This window comes from Hirundo rustica, chromosome 8 (genome assembly GCF_015227805.2).
Source record: "Hirundo rustica isolate bHirRus1 chromosome 8, bHirRus1.pri.v3, whole genome shotgun sequence".
NCBI lineage: Eukaryota > Metazoa > Chordata > Aves > Passeriformes > Hirundinidae > Hirundo > Hirundo rustica.
Window position 1 is genome coordinate 10124783 of NC_053457.1, and position 19353 is coordinate 10144135.

The 19353-nt window shown below is 39.5% G+C and overlaps 1 protein-coding gene across 1 annotated transcript in view; it reads right to left on the reverse strand.

The window, feature by feature from the left end:
• Positions 1-19353, reverse strand: part of NRG3 (neuregulin 3) — a 343313-nt gene that overhangs the window by 13164 nt on the left and 310796 nt on the right. The window contains 3 exon segments of the mRNA XM_058421560.1: positions 362-489; positions 7947-8073; positions 13185-13287. Of these exon segments, the coding sequence (XP_058277543.1) occupies positions 362-489; positions 7947-8073; positions 13185-13287 (358 nt within the window).

Consider the following 19353-nt stretch of genomic DNA (forward strand, 5'->3'; position numbering starts at 1 on the left):
CTTACTGCAGCACACGAGTCATTAAGTTCATGAACATTGCTAGGAAAGTCTTGTTTTTAATGGTTCCTCCTCCTCCAGCTGCTGCACTGGCTGGGCTGTGCCTGCAGCTTGCACGGTGCCTGTAAACGCCTCCTGCAGGACTGGCACGACCCGCAGGGGAAGGCAGCGAGCATCGCTGTTACCTTTTATGTCTGCAGCTAAGAAAATGCTTGGACATCTGCTTGATCAGCTGGCTGAGCTCTGCTGGCACTGGGCACTGAGCCCGCCCCAGCGCAGGATAACCCCGCACACGTCTCCGCGGTCCCACCGCCGGCCCGCGCGGCCGCCCGCCGACCCTCCGGCCAGAGGGATGTTTGCTCACCTGTGGGGCTTGATGGGCTGGGCTCCTCTGTCGGGAGACAAGGCCTCTGGGAAAGACTGAGGGCCTGAAAAACTAGACTCCATAACTTTGTGCAGGATAGGCCCCGGATGCCTATCTGGTTTGGAATACTGCAGCAGAGAGAATAAAATTAATTAATACTCACAAGACAAACTACATTGTTGATGCTATTCACTCTGAATTCATATCAGAGCAGGGTAAGAAGTGCTCTGGTGCATTTTCAAATCAAAATTAGGCATTGCGAGTTACACATTCATTCAGTATTGTTTACACAGCAGAAAGGGCTAGGAACCATTATCCCCATTACGTTCTGCACATCAAAACACTCACATCAGCATTAGCAGCAAAATTACAGACTGATCTGCCCATAACAGTGGGAACAATGTTGACTAGAATTCTGTTTTTGTGGCTGTCCACGCAGAGACAGATCACAAAGCACATCGCAGAGGACAGTCGGCATCTTCTTGGGTCCTTTGGTGATTTCAGTGAAACACTGCATTCATCATCAGCATGTACAACTATGAAAACCAAACTGAAACAGCATGTGTGTCATCAGATAAGTAAGAAAAATATTTGAATCCTATCCACAGAGCCAGATATCTTTCTGAACCAGTCTGAAGCTTTTGACCTGGGAGTATCAGTGCCAGAAAGAACAGTGTAAACATAATTCTTCTTGTGGCAGGTGTAGGCATAGGGCAGTCTCTGGGCACAGAGTGAGACACTGAGGTCTGCAAAGCAGACATTAGACATGAAGAACAGATTTGTTCTTCTTGCTTTGTGATTCAACTGCTATTTCAAAAACAAAAGAAAAGGGAAAAAAAAAAAAAAAGAAAGGAAAAAAAAAGTCTCTCAACCTGAATGGAGCCTTAAAGGTCAAATGTAGAAAAAGCTGCACTTGGGCTTCTAAGAAGATTCCCATGTCGTTAGTGGTCACTGGGCAATATCTCTGAGATATGAGAGGTTAACTCACATTTCCACCCAGGTGCGAAAAAAAAAAAAGCACTTTCAGACTTTTTACTTTGCATTACAAGGGCCTGCACTAAAACTAATAGGTGTGTTTTCCTTTTGCTTTGTATTTTAGTATTAGACACCTAAATATCCACACTATCTTTAAAATACATTGGTATCGTGGCAGCGATTACATGATTATATATTTTAGAAAGAAAACACAAATTAAAATATTGGGAAAAAAATCACAATGGCGAAAAATGTCTGGTTTTGATACAATAGCATAAAAATTCTTGAAGAAGATAGTAAGCAATCTTTCAAAAGACAGTTCTTCATAATTATTAGTTTTGCCTAACAAAAGACCAGTAGTTCCTTAAAACTACATTATTTTCTGGCTTTCACTTTTTCTTATCTACATTTCTGTAGACTTCAGCAAGATCAAAAAGGAAATTCATACAAAGATATTCTCTTTTAAAATAGGTTACATATGCTTTTAGTCCAGCCAGTCAGACTTCTCATGACCAATTTCTATGGATAAAATAACAGCTCTTCAGGTTTTTCTCCACTGCTCTTCTCCCTCTTTCTGCTGAGTGAAATACCCATGTTAAACAGGGTCAAAATCACTGCTTTTGTGCTTCTGAAGGCAAAGCTGCGAGTGGCAATATGCAAAATGGTGCTGCATGCATGAAGTAAACACAACTGAAATAATAAGAACAAACATATTCCGCTCCCATTTCTTTCAGTTACCATGATCTTAGATGTCACTTGTAAATGTTGTAGATAAAATATTCAGACAGAAATATGATTTTTAAGGTACTCGTGTCGCTGAAGGTTTTAAACTTTAATATTTATCCTGCCAGCTGCAGAAATGAAACTGGCTTTGATTTCTGACCTGAATAAATCAATTTGAGCTCCGTAAAGAATGGCTTGCTAGTGCCAAGAAGCTATTTCTGTCCTTTTTTTGAGTTTGTTCACGACACAAAACTGAAGGCCTGAATGCCCATAAGACCATGAGTATGAAGTGGATCATGGAGAGCAGAGGTAAGCTGTGCCTTTTGCTACATCCGTGTTTCAGGTGGAGCAGTGATACACAGAGCTTTTCCTCATCACAGCTGAGGAACACCAGGACCCCAGAAGGTTCTCTAATGCTGATTAGCAGACTTTAATGAAGGTGCAGCACTCAGCATTGCTCAGGCACAGCCTACCAAGGTTTTTTTTTCCCCAGCTCAACATTTTTCCCCTTTTCAGATACGCCACTTAATACACAATTCCTGTAACGGTCATAACATTCATTACAATGAAAACATGAATTAAAATTTAAATAGAGGTGTGAATATACAGGGAATTCTAACAATGTAATTGAACATATCTGGATGCACCACGTTATTAATACATTTAAATATATTAAATGCAGTTGGGTTTATTCTCCTTTAGCTTAATTCCACTGCCACCTCCCTTCTCTAAGATCACCTCTGGAGAAAAATACCTTCCTGCTTTTGTGAAGAGCTTGCAGCAGTATCAGCTGATGCTCCCAGGAGTACAACATGGGATCATTCCCCAGCAGGGCTCATCCTGCTGCTCTCACAGCCCAGCTCTCACCTGGGCTGAGCTCCATGGAAGCCTCTGACTGTTGTGAGCTGCTGTGAAGTCGCCACGATGGAGAGTAAGCTGTGAAACCCTTTCAAAGGCCTGTTCTAGTAGGTTGAAAGCATCACTGAAAGCTGATCTGTATTTGGCTTTTCTAATGGTTTTATTGCCTTGGTTAATTATCTGTTCTTGTTTGAGCAATTACTGAAAAACACTGAGGCATATGGCTAAATAAATTAAAGAATAATGCCGGCTTAAAAAATATTTTGCGAATTTTCCATTTTTCATTGTTTCATGGGGAAAATAATCTATTATGTGCAATTACTCAACTCCCTGACAATAAAGATTCCACCCCCTGCTAGTTAATGCTAAAGTGAATCTGTGAAGGCAGCCTGAGCCAGGAGACAAGAAATCAGCCTTTGTCACTGACCTGCTGCATTGCTGTGAGCACATAACTCCTCTGCTCCACGCCTTGAATTCCCTCTTCTGCAGTGTAGGGCTCAGGGATAACAAATGCCACTCAAAGGTGACAGAGAAGCTGGACACTGCTGTCCTGGTGCTATGCAAACCAAAACACCCATCCTTTCCCCAGGCTTTACTCAGCTCGTCACCCAAAACAGTAAAAGGTCCAGACATTCATTCACATGGCGCTGGAAGAGAGGTGATGTGGGGATCCCATTTCAAAAAGAACTGAGAAGGCAGAGGGGGCAGCTTTAAATGACATTCAGAGAGGTGGAATCTCTCAAGGAGGTGAAGTGATTTTTCTGGGGGGGGGGGGCGGGGGTTGAGCCTGCACAAAAGCTCATCAGATGGTTCATTTATCATCCTTACCGTCCTCTATGCTTTGTTGCCAACACTGGCTCTAGACAGAGGACAGCAAATTCACGTTTGTCTATTCTGGCAGTTCTTCCTAAGTACTCATGGAATTCCCATTACACAGGAATGGGAAATTTGCTCTCGATCTTAGCTGATAAATCAAATGGTAATTGAGGGAAAACCACAGAGTAAGCCTTTAAAAGATTTAAAGTATCTCTTGCTTGACAGATATTAATTGCATTTCTATCACAGTGACTGAAAAGATTTTATTTCCTACTACTATGAACAAAAGGCAATGATGCAAAAGGAGCAGGTTTTGTCTCTCATTATAAGAATTTCAGAAACCTGGAACTAGTGGTTGCAAGCTACTAGAAACAAGTGCAGTAAAAATTGAAACCACACAGTACAGCATGAAAAGCATATTAACCATCTCAGAGGGAAAGTGATGGGAAATTAACAGATCCCCTTGGCACCCCCAGAGAAGGTATTAAAAACCACAAGGATGAAAAAGGCCACTTTAAAAAGCCATGACAATTCTCAGAATCACTAAAGGAATGTGAAGCTTTCAGCTGACTCCTTTAATTTTTTTTTTCCATGACATATTTACCAAGTTGTGAGAATGTAAAAAGAAAGCCTCCCTATATGTCACTGGGGGACACGAAGAGACAATGATACTCACACACTCTCTTGACTCCAAGAAGAAGGCTGAAGAACCTTTTATTATTTGCAAAGACCTCGCTTATATAGGTTCTGAATGATGACTAGGGATTGGAGAACAAGGTTACCACCTCTCCATCCCACTGGCCAGGCTAGAAGTCCATCAATTGACTCTCATCAAAAAGGAATGTGAAAAACACGATTGTTTACAGTACAGACCGTGAGAATTCAGCTACAGAGCTGTAAACATCTCACAAAAGCTCACATAATATGGCAACAACGACATGTGGAAAAAGCAGGTAGGAATCAGGAGCCACGCCACCTCCTCCTGCCACCTGCATGGTGTGTGAGGGTCACCGAGCACTTGTCTTTCTTGATGGGGAGAATGACAATCTCCTTCCTTTTGACTATGTGGAGACCTAACTGTTTGCTGCAGCCATTTAAATCTCTTGAAAGGAGGATGATCTCTTTGGAAAGGGATACATAATACTTGAGAAGCCCTAGGTTTTATGCATTAGGTGAAATTATTGTGAATCCCCTGTGTACCTCAAAGATCCTGGATTAAAAGCTGGCACATCTGTCTCTTCCTGGCTGAAGAATTATAGCAAGATTACCAGCGCATTAGTCTTTAAATCCAAGAGGCTAGAAACCCCAGCAAGAAACACCTAGCAGGAATTTAAGTGTGTTGCTGCCAGATTGTTTGGGAAAAGCACTGGACTTGGAGGAGATTCAGGAAATCCTAGGAGCTGTGTTCAAACAGATATTTATGAGTCCTTCTTACAGTACACAGTATTTTTCATCTAATTTGTACCTCTAAGAAAACAATGAAATCACTACTGAGGATAAGACTGGTTAGAGTTGAGCACAATTACCAGTGATGAGCAGCAGGACTTCAGAGAGAACACAGCTGTCCTGGCAAAATCCAACCCTTTATTTCACTTTTCAGAATCACAATGCAGAAGAGGCAGGGAGTGGAGGAGATGTAATACATTTGAGTGTGGGAGGAAAAATTACTTCACTAAGACTGGTGAAGCTCTTTACAGTCACAAACCACTTGAAACCCTGTCTGCTATACCCTGGGCCTTGGGAAATAAGTTAAACCTCTCTCTAAAGTAACACATTTGGAAAGATAGATGGACCCTTTACTAAATATAGCAACTTCTCAGTCAAAAGGTGATGGTTCTTTCAGAATAGTCATCAGGAATAAGGAACCTTATGCAACTTTTCTCAGGTCTCCACAAAAGCATTCTCCTCTGTGGAACATGAAAGAGCTGTGTGAAAAGCCTGAAAGCATCACCAGGTCTATTCAAAAGAGACAAGAGAAAAATCTGGGAGAATCTCCCAGGGAAAGACAGAAAGGTGATATAAATGAGAAAACTCTCTTGCTTGTAGGGGGAGCATGTGGAGTGGGAAAAGAAACAACCTCCAGGATTACCTAAACCAAAATGCCAGACTGGAGGAGTGGTGTCCAGAAAATACCTGCCCTCATTTACATAAGTTTATTTATTAACTCCTGGAAATGAAGAGAACTAGGATTTCTCTCCTGGCCCATGCAGTGGCAGCTGCAGATGGGAATGGCAGAGGGATGACATCCAGGCTGCCTGACCCCCTTTCTACCCAGCAGATACGCCCCAGGCGGATACCTTGTCTCTGAGGGGGGAGTCACTCAGCCATTCCTACAAAATACCTTTCCAAAGTCCCTTTTCTGCTGTCTCACCAAACCCCTGCCCTTTCCCCCACCTCCAATCTGGCAGGTTTTGTAAATATTTCATGAACTGCCTGCATGCATTCCTGCACTAAAATCCTCCTAACAATAGAAACCATTATTACACTGTTACACTGCATCCTGCACAAGGTCATTCTGTTTTTCCTCCTTCCTATCTTCCCAAAGGGAGAACACATTAATGGCAAGGAGAAAACAGCTGCCTGCAAATAGCCACAAGAACAAGAAAATGGTGTGTTAATTACCAGCACTCATAATGTCAGGCTGAACAGCATTAAAAACTGAAAAGCAAATTTGGATTAAAATAGTAAATATAATGATGGTGTTCAATCTCTATGTCAAGAACCTGTGAACTGCTATTTCAGCCATTACAGCTATGGTTATGGCAAAAGAAAATGACAAAGTATAGCACTGAATTACAGTGAGAAAATGGCAAAGAGAATATTCTTAGTGTTAACCAAGGCTTATTTCATAGGATAGAACAAAAGGATCATGAACTTTACCTTTTGTTGCTACCATTACAACCAACAACACTCACAACAGCTTTTCTTTCAGGGACTAGAAATAATGTAAGGCTGAATGAACTGAAAGCAAGAGGAAAAAATTGTACAAGGTTCCCCAAACTGTGATTATGTCAATTTAGGGGAGCTATCTTCCTTCTTGAAAGAGTACATTTTTCCTGAATTACAAAGCATATAGTGAGCGTATACGGGAGCACCACAATGGTGTTCCTACAAAACAGCTTTTAGTAAATACAAGCAATGCTCTGACAGCCTCTGTCTATTAGCAGGGAGGCTCTGCTTGCTCTGAATCGGTTAAAAGCGCTCACATTTATCTCTAAATTAATTGGATGTAAACTAGGAGTTGAGACATCTTTGGTTAAGTGGGCACGAGTGCTCATTTTTGCTAAACTCCCTCTGTTTTGATGGAAACTGGCAAATAAGGGAGTCATTCCTTTAAGCAACACTAAGATACTTTTTTTTTTTTTTTTTTTTTTTTTTTAAATGGAGTTAATAATTTAGAAAGGTTTTAATACATCTTTTATATTTTCCTATTATATTGCTGCCAGGATGTTTCTTCCAAAGGCTTTGTTCCAAGTAATACAGCACTGACTGTGTGTGACCAGAGGAAAGAGAATGACATATACTGCAAAATACCTTCCTAAAAAAATAGTAGGGCTAAATAAATCAGTTATCTTCGCGTTCCTTACTTCAAACACGCTTTACATATTTCATGATTGTGAGGCTGTAATGACTTACATATAATTATATTCAGAAAATGATTAAATATATTTCGAATTTAGTTTGAACAGACTAATTTCTTTCTGTAAACTAAAGTACCTTTAACTAAAGACCCAGAAAAATTAGACCATCTGCATGGTCTTCCCTTGGGCATTTGTTTACATGCATAAATTTAGTTCTAGATTTTGAATTTACTCTGAATTAACCGTGACAAATCTCTATGCTTTTTCATGCCGGTTCATAAATTATTGGAAGGCATGACATCACTTGAGTTCAAGGACCCCCACTACACATACACACATGTATGACCTCAGCTGTTGCTGGAAACTGTAATTTCCACTGCTGAATGCAGAGCTGGGGGGCTCACCAAAGTCTGCTACGTGAACAAAATCTACCGGGATCCATTGAAACAACTTTAGAAAAAAAAAAAAAATCCCTGCTTTCCATTAAGAGGCCTGATAAAAAACATTTTATGAAAGAGGTGAGAATTGTGGTTCCCATTGCTCAGATGTTAATAGCAGCATGACGATGTGCTGCCATCAGCAGCAGGAACTCGGCCAGGCTATTAAGTGCCGTAGCTGGCAGGATTACTTACATTTTGCAGCTGGACTTGGCTTTGTGCCATACACTCCGACTTTGCCATCATGCTGGAAGCATTTAGGCTGTAGGTTTTCCTATTCTGCGTTTCCTTCAGCTGTTCGTGAATTTGCTTTGTTTGTTTCCTGCAGAGAGAAATAAAATTCATGTAAGAAAGAGCTCGCTTGATCTTCTGCTGCAGCCACGATACATTTATAGCCAGAGCTCTCTTTGTTCAAAACTTCACCCTGTTAGATGAGCCAGCTGAGCTAATTCATGGATGTCTGATAGTCCAATGCAGCGGTTGTTTCCTGACAAGGCTTAACAAAGGTGGGAAAAAAACCCCTCTTCTGTTTTAAAATACCTTCTATTCTCAGATTACTATAATAGTGTGCTCATTGTGCGAGTGCAGTTTTGTAAGATCATCTATTGCACATTTAACAATAGCTTGCAAGTCTAATAAAAAAAGCATTTTGCTCTGATTTAGAAAAAAGGTTTTGGCAAATAAAACGGGCATTAGCCCCTGGTGGCTATAAAAATTGATGAAGAATCAAAGATTTCTGCTGGCTGATTAGACTTGACCTGTAACACATCTTGTATAGAGCAGCTTCTGCTTATATGCTTAAACCTGGAAAAAACATCAGTATGGCCTCTGAGGCTGTGTTTTTGACTTATTCTACGATAATCCACCCAGTCAGAGCTAGGAATACCACCAGATGAGTCCCTTGCATTATTCAGGAGATAACTATACTGTTAACAAAGACTTTCTGTTTCTGCCACACTACATGGAGTGGGATTGACAAACAGTTTTAAGGTTCTGTGCATAATAGAGGATATGAGACTGCAAACTTTAAGTATTACTTTTATCTTCTGCAAATAGTTATCTCAGCTGGGCAAAAACTGTTAGCAAAAAACATTTAAGGTGGTTTTTTTTGGGTTTTTTTTTGTTTTTTTTGTAATTAGCTACATTGTCCAGGACTATCCGTTTTAAACAATTGTGAGCAAAAGCTTCATGATACAGTTTGAATTCTTTCCTTCCTTCCCTGCTTCCTTTCTCTCCCCAGAAGATGCACCTCCAGCAGTGAACCTACAATGGCCTTGGAAACAACCCAGTAATGTCAAGCACTCAGCAGCAGCAGCATTTCATTATGCCACCAGCAGGTTTTGGACAGCAGCTAGTGCCGAGCCAGTTCTCGAAAGGAAGTGATTTCTGACAAGTATTGATAAGAAATAAAGAAAATATGGCCTTTCTATACTGAAATATAAATCTTAGCGAAGCAGCTTCAGCAGCATTTCTGGTGATTTGATTGTGGAAAGCCTTATGGCATCATCAAGCTTGATAAGATCTTGAGTCAGGCAGTGAATTTGACACTGAATGAAGTATAAAATTAATTTTAATTCCTTATTCACAGTGGAACATTCTGTGTCTACTACTGGAAGATATAAGAAAGCAGAGCAAAATGACTTATTTATGTGTTCAGTGGAGGGGCCTGTGAGAGAGGACAAGTTCCCTCAATAAGAAAGTAAGTGGTGAGAAGTATCCCAGCTCAGATATCCAGTTTAAATAACATGGGTTTTAATAGTTTTTGGGTCCCTTAATTTTGGTTCAGTATGACACAATGCAAGCATTTGCTTAAATTCAACAAATTGTACCTGCTTAGAGGTATTTCTTACAGCTAGTTTCCTGAGTACAGGTCATAAGCCATAACAAATCCAGGACTCCAAGGTACCTTTCAGGCTTTCTACTTGCATCCTATTTTGAAGCAAATCAGAATGAATGTACATTGCAGGCATGTTAAAGAATGAATTTATATTGTAAGCATGTTACAGATATGACTGGCATGTTTTGAGTATTGCTGGGAGCTCATAATTAATAAAATTTATGAGTTGAGGTAGGTGAGGAAATAATTTCTCAAGCACAAGAAACTTTGAAAATTTTCTTCAGCTAAAACTTGTAGAGTTAATACTGGAATAATCTGGAAAGATAGATAATCTGATGAAATATAGTGTCAAATTAAATCAGTCAGTTGAGTCTGAAACATCTCTTTTAAAAATATCTTTAACATCCACTAATTTTTGAATCTAATGAAATTGAACAATTTCATTTGTAAAATGTCTAAATGAGCCTTTCAGCTTCTCATAAAATTCCAGGGGAGACTCACAAAAACAACTTTAGCGTTTTTATGAACAACTATTTTCTGACCAGGTAAATTACATAAACTGAGGAAATTAGGTCATCTATTCCTATGTCCTTCTGGAAAACCAGCCCATTCCATGTTGGTCTCCAGAATGGTTAAGGAATATTCAGGAAATTTTTGCATGACTTCATGTAAGTTATGAACAACCAGAGTGAAACATGATCACAGCATCAGACTTTGGGAACCTCTCATATACATACAAAATGACAATTTGATCAGGAAAGCAACAAACCGATTTTTGGTTTTCTTTAGAGGTATTTCTATATTTATAAACACATGCAAGTAAACTGCAAAAATTCAGCTTCACTACTACAGTCTTTAATATTACAATTGAAATTCCTGAAGGTAATTTGCTGAGACAAACAATCCAATCATTAATTTCCTTTTATGTTCATGCAACCTAACATTAATATCAGACTTATGCATATTCATTTTGCCAAACTATAGGATGCACAGCTATAAAACTAGAAAACATTAATAATTCAAAGTTACTTGCTGATTAATAAATTTATTTTATAATTTTTGTTTTCAAAACAAATGGGCCTTATGTGTTCTACTTTAGAGTTATTTGGCAATGATGTGTTCTTACTTCAGCACGAAATAAAGTCACTAGTCATTTGTAAAAGTCTGAGCTGTAAAGGGCAGCCCATTACTGTACTTCAGAAGCTGTGGCTTCATCTGTTGCTAACACTTCCAGCACTTTCTTGATTAACTTAAAAGGAGTAATTGGAAGGGCACAGAATTTAATTATAGTCCTAAATTTTCTCAGATTGAATCTATTTTAAAAAAGGACTTTTAATTCAATGGCATATAGGGAAATGCCTATTTCTAGCAGCTGGTATTATGGAATTGTCAGACTAAGTAAGTGAGGGTCAGGATCTTCATGGAAACTTTTCTCTTAATGGATGCACTATTCAGAGTTTCTATATGTGTTAGCAATACTCTAAATTTTTTGTACGTCAAATGAAACCCCAAGATGACCCCCATGAAGGAGGAATGCTTTGATAACTCTTGAGCACAGTCAGGGTTCATATGCCTGAAAAAGAAGCTCCCAAAACCCTGCTGACTAAGAGCTAACATATGGTAAGCGTTGAGGCACTTCAAATTTGTTGGTTTTTACACCCTTAACACACTGGCCAATGTAACATTTACAATTTTACCTGACCTGCATGAGACCCAGTCTTAGACACTTATTTCCTTTTTGGACAGCTCCAGATGGAGCCACAGCCAGGGTGTTAGGGACTGATCACCTCCTTCCACTGCTCAACTTGTACATTGTCTGAGGCCTCCTGACTGAACCAGAGGGGCTCGTTTTCTCCTAACTCTCCAAACTTCAGTTCCCAGAGTCTGGCACCAGCCCACTCCAACTCTTCTCAGTAACTCAGCAGCAGAGCCCCAAACACGACACCCCCAGCTGCTCCTGAGTCACGATGCGCTATTGTCCTCCAAGTTCCTCTTTCAAGTGTTATTTCCACTCATTATTTTTCAGACTTAGCTCTCCTCACCACCTCATCAAAGCCAGGGCGTTTTTCAGGCTGTTCCAACCCAGCTCTCACCACTCCCTGCAGCAGTGCAAGACCAAGAGGGGCACTGCGAATGACAGAGGGGCTTTTTATCCACAGTATGCTCAGTCACTGGCTGCACGTTCTTCCTGCTGACAAACCAATCCTGCCTTTTCTGAAACTCTCTCCATCAGCCAAACAAACCCTCAAGCCTTTCCAGGAAGAGTGTCTCTCACTCTTTCTTCTAAGATCTGCAGATCTAAAATGCATAATGACATTTCTAATGGCAGTGCCAAAGTGGCTGTCTCTGCTCACAATTTACACTGCAGCAAAGGAGTTTGCAGGGAGGAACTTCCCTGCCAGTCAGTCCTTCCCAGACAACATCCCTGTCACACTGGGTGTCCAGAGAACAATTTAACTAAATCCCTCAAGACAATAGGATAATCTAGAAAAAATGTGATCCAACGCAAATCTTCACTCGTGACTTACCCCTGAAGTTTGAGGGGAAGAAAAAGGGGTAAAAAAAACCTGGGGACCTTTTCTCTTTCCTGGATAGAAATGTCAATTTATTTATTTATTTTTTTTAAAAAATAAAACCCAATCCTCTTTAGATTTCCTAGACACCCAATCCTCTTTAGATTTCCTAGACATTAATTCTAGAAAAGGGGATTCAGATAAACATCCAAACTTTTAAAAAAAGTGCCAACCTTCACATTTTTGATGCTCAGCCACCTTGACTAGCCTCATGCAGGTACTTTTTTATATTGATTAGTGTTCTCTCATTAACTCCAGCTGGAACAGGAACCAAGGATGACCACCACACAGAACATATTTATTGACAGGGACACTGTCAACCATGCCATGTAGCTGCTATGAGGTTTTTGCACATATAACATTAAATATTATAAAGGGAAGATAAAAGGATAGTGTGGACAGTATTTAGCTTGAAAATAGTTTAGTCCAGATGATTTCACTATACTGGATAGGTCAAAGTGCTTCTGTGTTGCAGACACTCATATGAATCTTCATCAACAGGCTGCTGTATTAGCTACAGGTTACAGATGTCTGCAGAGGACTTGTTTCTGCATTTCTAACTTTACTTTGATTCTCAGCATACAGAAATGGACATTCAGGGACGTGAAATGAAATGCAAAAAGGAGATGGCGTATTTAAACTGTCATTTTCAGAAGAGAAGAGTGATTATTGCACTGATAGCAAAAGACACAAAATTATTACTGAAAAAAACCCAAAAAAACCCCCAAACAAACACCCCCCCCCCCCCAAAAAAAAAAAAAAAAACAACACAAAAAACAACAAAAAAAAAACCCAACTAAACAACTGGAATGACACAATCTTTTCTTTTCTGGTATCAGAAAATAGAAAGAACACAGACTGCTCCTGTTTACGTTTTGGGGAGGACTTAGTGTAGCTGTGGGGAACTGCTGAAGCCAGACCAGAGATAACAGCAACTTCAAAAGGAGGGGGGAAGCTGAAGAACTCTGAGGCTGTAAAAAGGACAGCAGCTAAAACCCAAAGAGAGCAGAGGAAGGCTCTTACTTTGTTTTGAAGTAGAAAGCCGCACAAAGCATGCCCACCACGACGATGCCGAAGACGATGCAGGCAATGGACAGCACCTGGCGCTGGTACACCTCCTCGCTCTCTGTGGACAGCAAAGGCACAGTCAGGAAAGCACAGAAAACTGCACCTAAAAAAGGGGATTTCAGCACCTCATGGGGTCACTAATGACGGACAGATACAAGGGACTGGGAGCTCTGGGCCGGCTAATTCCTCCACAGAATGGATGCTGCTCTGAACCTCTCCTCTAGATAAGGTTCATGCAGTTTGTGTCCTCCTCGCAAGTTTTAGGAAGTGGCCCCAATACATTCTGACAGATACATAATAATGACAATCAGGACAGTTTAATCTTTTCTCTGCCCTACATGCTGTTTTTCAGCTTTTCTTAATGAAGATTTTACCATCAACAGGATAAAGAGCCCTACAACCACAGAGTTTTTCTAGCTTAAGGAAAGAACCATCAGGGCTCTTGTATCGTCCCACAGGAGTCAGAGTTCTTCTTTAGCTAGCCCAGTAATGTAAGGTTTTTTATTTGATTTGAGTGGTGATTACAATGCCTTAAGTCCCATGTCCTGAAGCTTATGCAAAACATGCCAGAGTGAAAAATTAACTCAATGAACTTGCATGGTACCCAATGACTATTTTGCTATGAAGCACGAGATATTGCTTTGATAGGCGCTTATTTTTAAAAAATAAAAAACAAATTTTCTTTATAAATCTTGTAATATTCTAAATAACTTTAAAACAAAAACAGAATGGCAGTTAAAAAAAACAGGAAAAAAAGCTAAGGAAATGAGAGAAAACACTCATTCATGACAGCAGATAGGAGCTGATAAGCAACTGGAGATTCACACATTTAATTCAACAGCTCCTTAAGTGTTATATTTTATGTTTATTCTTTCAATCACTTTGCGAGTTCTAACATGCCAAACAGATTGCTATTTTTTAAGATCAGTTTCTCCAAACATGAAAACGAGTATTTTCATCCACATATTCCAGGTGGAAAGCCAAAGTGTAGGATTATTGAAGCACTGTGTGCTGACAAACCAACATTTCCTTCCTAGGCTGGAGCTCCTCAGTGCACACCCCCCATCGATGGGAACACCAGGCACACATGTCAGGCAGGTGGCAGCAGCTCCAAATTTGTAACTCTCAGGTTCGTAACAAATATTGTATGAAAACACCAAGGTAAATCTAGGCAAATTACCAAAGGCTATGTACAGTACCCTAATCAGTACTAATTATTAATTTTTCGAGAATATCACAGTGCTGTTACTAAACATTTGTAATCCTAAACACAAGCATTTGTCTCTTGTAAGTCCCAGTTCTTTTTCTGCAAGCTATTAAAAATAAAATTACAGCATCACATTTTGATTTTTTAATTACTTGTCTACTTTCTCTCTCAAACACCACAGTGATACAGAATCCATTCCTAAGACACGAAATGTCCTCAGCTTCTGCTGACATTGTCCCATCATTCAAATTTGAAATTCTAAAAGCTGTACTTCTAAAACACTACCTTAATAATAAAAAGAAGCAAATAGACTTTCACCTGTCTAAAATATAATAGGAAAAACCATAATTCAAGAGGATCTCCTGTTTGCATTGCACTGAAACTGATGCCAGTATGATTTTAGGCCCTTATTCCTCACTGCGAGGTACAAAATCTGGACCTAGACAGCAAATCCTTACTGGCACTGAACTACGTGTTTGCGGTTAAATGTCTTGATTATTTATTTGTTTGCTATTAAAAACAATTGTGCAAATGCAGTTATCCACCTTCCATTTCCACACTAATACACAGATCTAACAAATTTGAATTCTTACGTCGATGTAATCCCACTGAAACTCATTCAAAACCTCTTCATTTCAGCTATTGTTAACCTGTTCTACCTGAATACTGGAGTCAGCACCTACTGCCTAAGCCACAACCAAACCACACACAGTTATGAACTGCAGTTTCACTCAAACAGTCCATATAAATAACAATTTAAAAATCTGCTTATGAAAATAAATTGATTTAAGTAATGTGTGCAAATAGGCTTAATTTTGATTTTCTTTCAACAGAAGTCCTCATTAAATTCTTCATTTCTTCTCTTGCTATTTCTTTTTGAGAAATTGTGAGTTTAACGCTGCTACGCTCTTTTGTCAGTCCTGAATAGCGATCACTGCCTTGTTAAAGATGCTTTAGAATGCTTTACCAAGATAAAAGCAACTCAGAGACCAGACAATATTATCTTGCTGAAACAACTATGTGAAGATTTAAGTCTTTTGTGTAGTCAGATTAATCCCTGTCACCAGCCCTCAATGCATGCTAATCAATATTTTCTTTCCTTTTTGTTTACTTTGTACAGTGCATATTTTAAAAAGTACTTATTGATTACCTGTACTCCGTTTCTCTACACACCTTTGTTGATTTTTTACACCCTTTAAATATTGTATTTATGTATTGGATTCCACCATTTTTGGTCTCCAGCATCTTTAAATATAATCAGTTTGGCATTTTTCCATTCCCTAATCTTCCACATCGGCTTTATTTAAAATCCACCTTCTCGCTAACAGCAATGAAATCCGTCTTTCTCTGCAAACTTTGAAGGTCTCCTCATGGTTGCCTTGACATCCCCTCGCCATTGTGCTAAGCACAGGCAGCGCAGCTGAGATCATCCCCAGACAAGGAGCACCAAGAACAGCCTGAATCTGGAGATGGTTGTAGCCAAGCACTACAAGGCACTTGGGCTCTCACGTAACAGAAACCCGTAGAAATTTAAAGTGTAGAAAAGAGAACTGCAAATTCCTTCTCCTTCGCTCAAGGGCTTGCATCAGCTGGTGCATACGCATATTTACTTACTGAAACTAACTTCCCAAGGTAAACTAAAGTGTGACTGAAACGGTAAGTCTCTCTTTATTCACATATATTCATATATTCCTTGGGAAGTACATCACCTCAATTAGAGTCTGTTGAAATAAATACTCTTGGGAGAGGATTCCTCATTTAATGAGCAGCCAAGGAAATATTTCTGCTAAAAACCAAAATATAAACTGCCATGGATATTTCCTGGATAATCCTCTCGAGGATTAAGACTACAGATGTGAATTTCACCAAGCATTCAAATTACAAAAAATACACAACCTCTACTGAGAGAAATACAACCACAATGCTGAAAAGTAACGTAGCAAACTGTTAAGATGTAGACTGTTTTTTTAATAGAAATCATGGAAAGAAAGGTCTTCTCAGAACATAAAGACAAGAGAAACTCACACAAAACATGGTGCCTGCTGCAAGGCTGAGTTCCCAAAGAAAAGTCCCCATTCACTGTGTGCCCTGTTACACGTGGAGCCCATTCTCAATTAAGATATTGATTGTTTCTTGTTTTCCAACCTGCTACAAAATTTTCTAAGGTTACCTCACTTGTTTGCTGCTATTATGAAAAACAAAATCACTACTGGTGTCCCACTGCTCACGGCACAGTTAAATTTCACGTTCATTATGAAAAAAAGTAGACATTATTTTCCAGGTACTGGGGGTTTGGGGTTTTTTAATTCTCTTGCTCTTTAATATTTACTCTTACAGCCTGTACCCTGTTTGCTTTCTGCATGTGGAAAGACCCACTGAAGCATATACATACATCTTTGGAAGATTAAAAAGAGTAGGGTAGACATATTTTTCTCTTGACTGTTATTTCTAAAGGATATGGTAGGTTTTTTTACTGCACGTAAGCTGAAACTGGCCTCTTCTTTGTGAATTTATTATAAAAGGAAGAATGCTGGTACAATGTGGTCCTTGAGTACGATTCTAACAATATTACTGAGCAAAAAAACATAGTAAATTAAAACAAGTTGTGTTAGGCTTTGTCAGCACCTAAATCCACAGTATCATTACCAGCCATAATCACTGGATCCTCTGGTTCCATTGTGTGTTTTGAGTCGAAATATCTTTGAGAGGGATTTCAAATATGAACAACAGCACTGTGCATGTGGCCTATACAAAACAATAACAAAACAAAAATAGTAACTTTCCCCCTTGTGCTTATTTCAATGGCTTTTGAATAAAATCTCAATATGGTCACAAGCATCACAGAGAATAATTACTGACTATTCAAACCAAGCCAACTGAGAAATCACGACATTTACCATACAAATGCATTACTTAACCTTTGCTCTATGAAGAAACCTCCCCCCCATGAAAACGAATAAACGTGCAGATTAATTTTTCTGCTGAAATTTTTACTCCCAGCTCAAAAGGCACAAACCATAACAGCACCCAGCAACCCCTTACCTTCCTAACTCCCTTCTCCTAAAAGGACCCACTCTGCATTATTGCAAGTAACAACATGCTGTAAATAAATACAGGAAACCCTTTATCTTGCCATTGGTACGCATGAAACCCAATAGCTTTCCATGTGCACAGAGCCAGCTTTTCCTCCACAGATTACAAGGCAGCATGCAGGCAGGGCTTTGGGGTATTTTTTGTCCCCATGCAAAAACTGAACCCTGCAGAGGCAGCTCAGTTTTGGCGAATTGGGCACTGTGGTCTTTGCTGTGACCTCACTGCCATGCTCTTTGCACTTCCCTTCATGTCCTGCCCGTCCTCTCCTGCCACACCTCAATTCCACATGGGGCTGGAATATCCTGCAGAGCCAGAACCTCACTTCTGAAGTGAGCCCCCAACTTAAACTCTCTTTGGTGTCCAGCAGCCTCAAAGTCCCACAGGCAACAATTGAGGAGGACTACATGGAAACCTCATCCACAGCATCAACACAGCAGATAAAATATGGATTCCCATAAGTTAAAAGAGAGTAGGTAAAGCATGTTTCTCAATACGCTTAGATTTATGTGTGAGAAGTACTGCACTATATACAGCATTCTAAATTTAATTCATGAAGAGAATAAAAAAAGCCCGCAAGTTCCACAAAATCTGTGATTGCCTCAGCATCAGACATTCCACTCTCCCAAGAGTCTTCTCTGTTCTTGCACTTACAAAAACCTACTGTACAGATTCTCTGCCATATGCTGTGGTTTGTGCTAAGGCAGAGCGAAATGGCTGAGATGCTACAAGGCACAGCTCACAAATTTCTTCTTTGACCTTGGGTAAATCCAGACCCTTGTTCTTTCTGTAACCACAAGGATATTACCTCTTCCATTGCAGAGATTAACATGACAAAATGTAATATAAACAAATGTAATATAAACATATTAATCTCTAAAGGAATGAAATCTCTGCAAATACATGAAATAGATAAACCCATCCCAGACAATTCTGTTCCAACATCTTTAAGATGTATGGATTACCTCACATAAAATATCATGTTTTATTCTAAGTCTCAGCTACTTTTAAAAGACACAAGTTTTCTTCCTTAAGTCTTTCATCTGTCTGGGTAGAATTTCCCTTTTAAAAGGGATTCAAGACACTTAGGTCCCCAAACCAGAAGCAGACGTTTTTATCTGCTATCGTTCACAGAGAGGACAGAGTCAAGGTTAATTGCACAGATCCCCATCTCAGACTGGAAACAAAGCAAGCTGACTTCTGCTGGCAAAAGTTCATAAAACATTTCATAGTTTTCACAGTGATTCTCTCTTGGGAAGAACTGTTCGATAATTCTGATTGTAACAAAGATGAACAAAATCATTTTCTTCTACCAGAGGAAAGTCCACAGCACAAGGATCTTAATGAAAGCCAAGTGAAATAGATGCAGCCCATTATACATTACAACCGCATGATATTTATATTGTCTGACTATTGGCATTTAGCGCTGGGGAGATCATTTCCTGCGTACACAGAAGGCAGAAAAGGAAAGGAAGACTGTGCAACATGTCTGACTGACCTATTTTGATTCTACAGCATTAGTGCTACACTGGCACTGGTACTGCATGAGATTAAAAAGGAAGCAGTGAATTAGGTGTGATGTTATAAACTCATCATGAAAAGGGGTGTGAAGGTATGTGCTGTAACTCTGAGGCTGAGGTCTGATTTTTAGGTTGGTGAGTAAAAGGTGAAATCTCAATCACAAAGTAATGAAAAAATATGCTCAAATAAAATGAGCCAATTGCTGCAGAGTTATCTGAAAACAAAAGTAAAAAAGAAAAAAAAAAGTATAAGCTTACACAGGTCTTGTGTTGTCTATGGTTACAGCAGGAGTGAAGGTGCCAATAT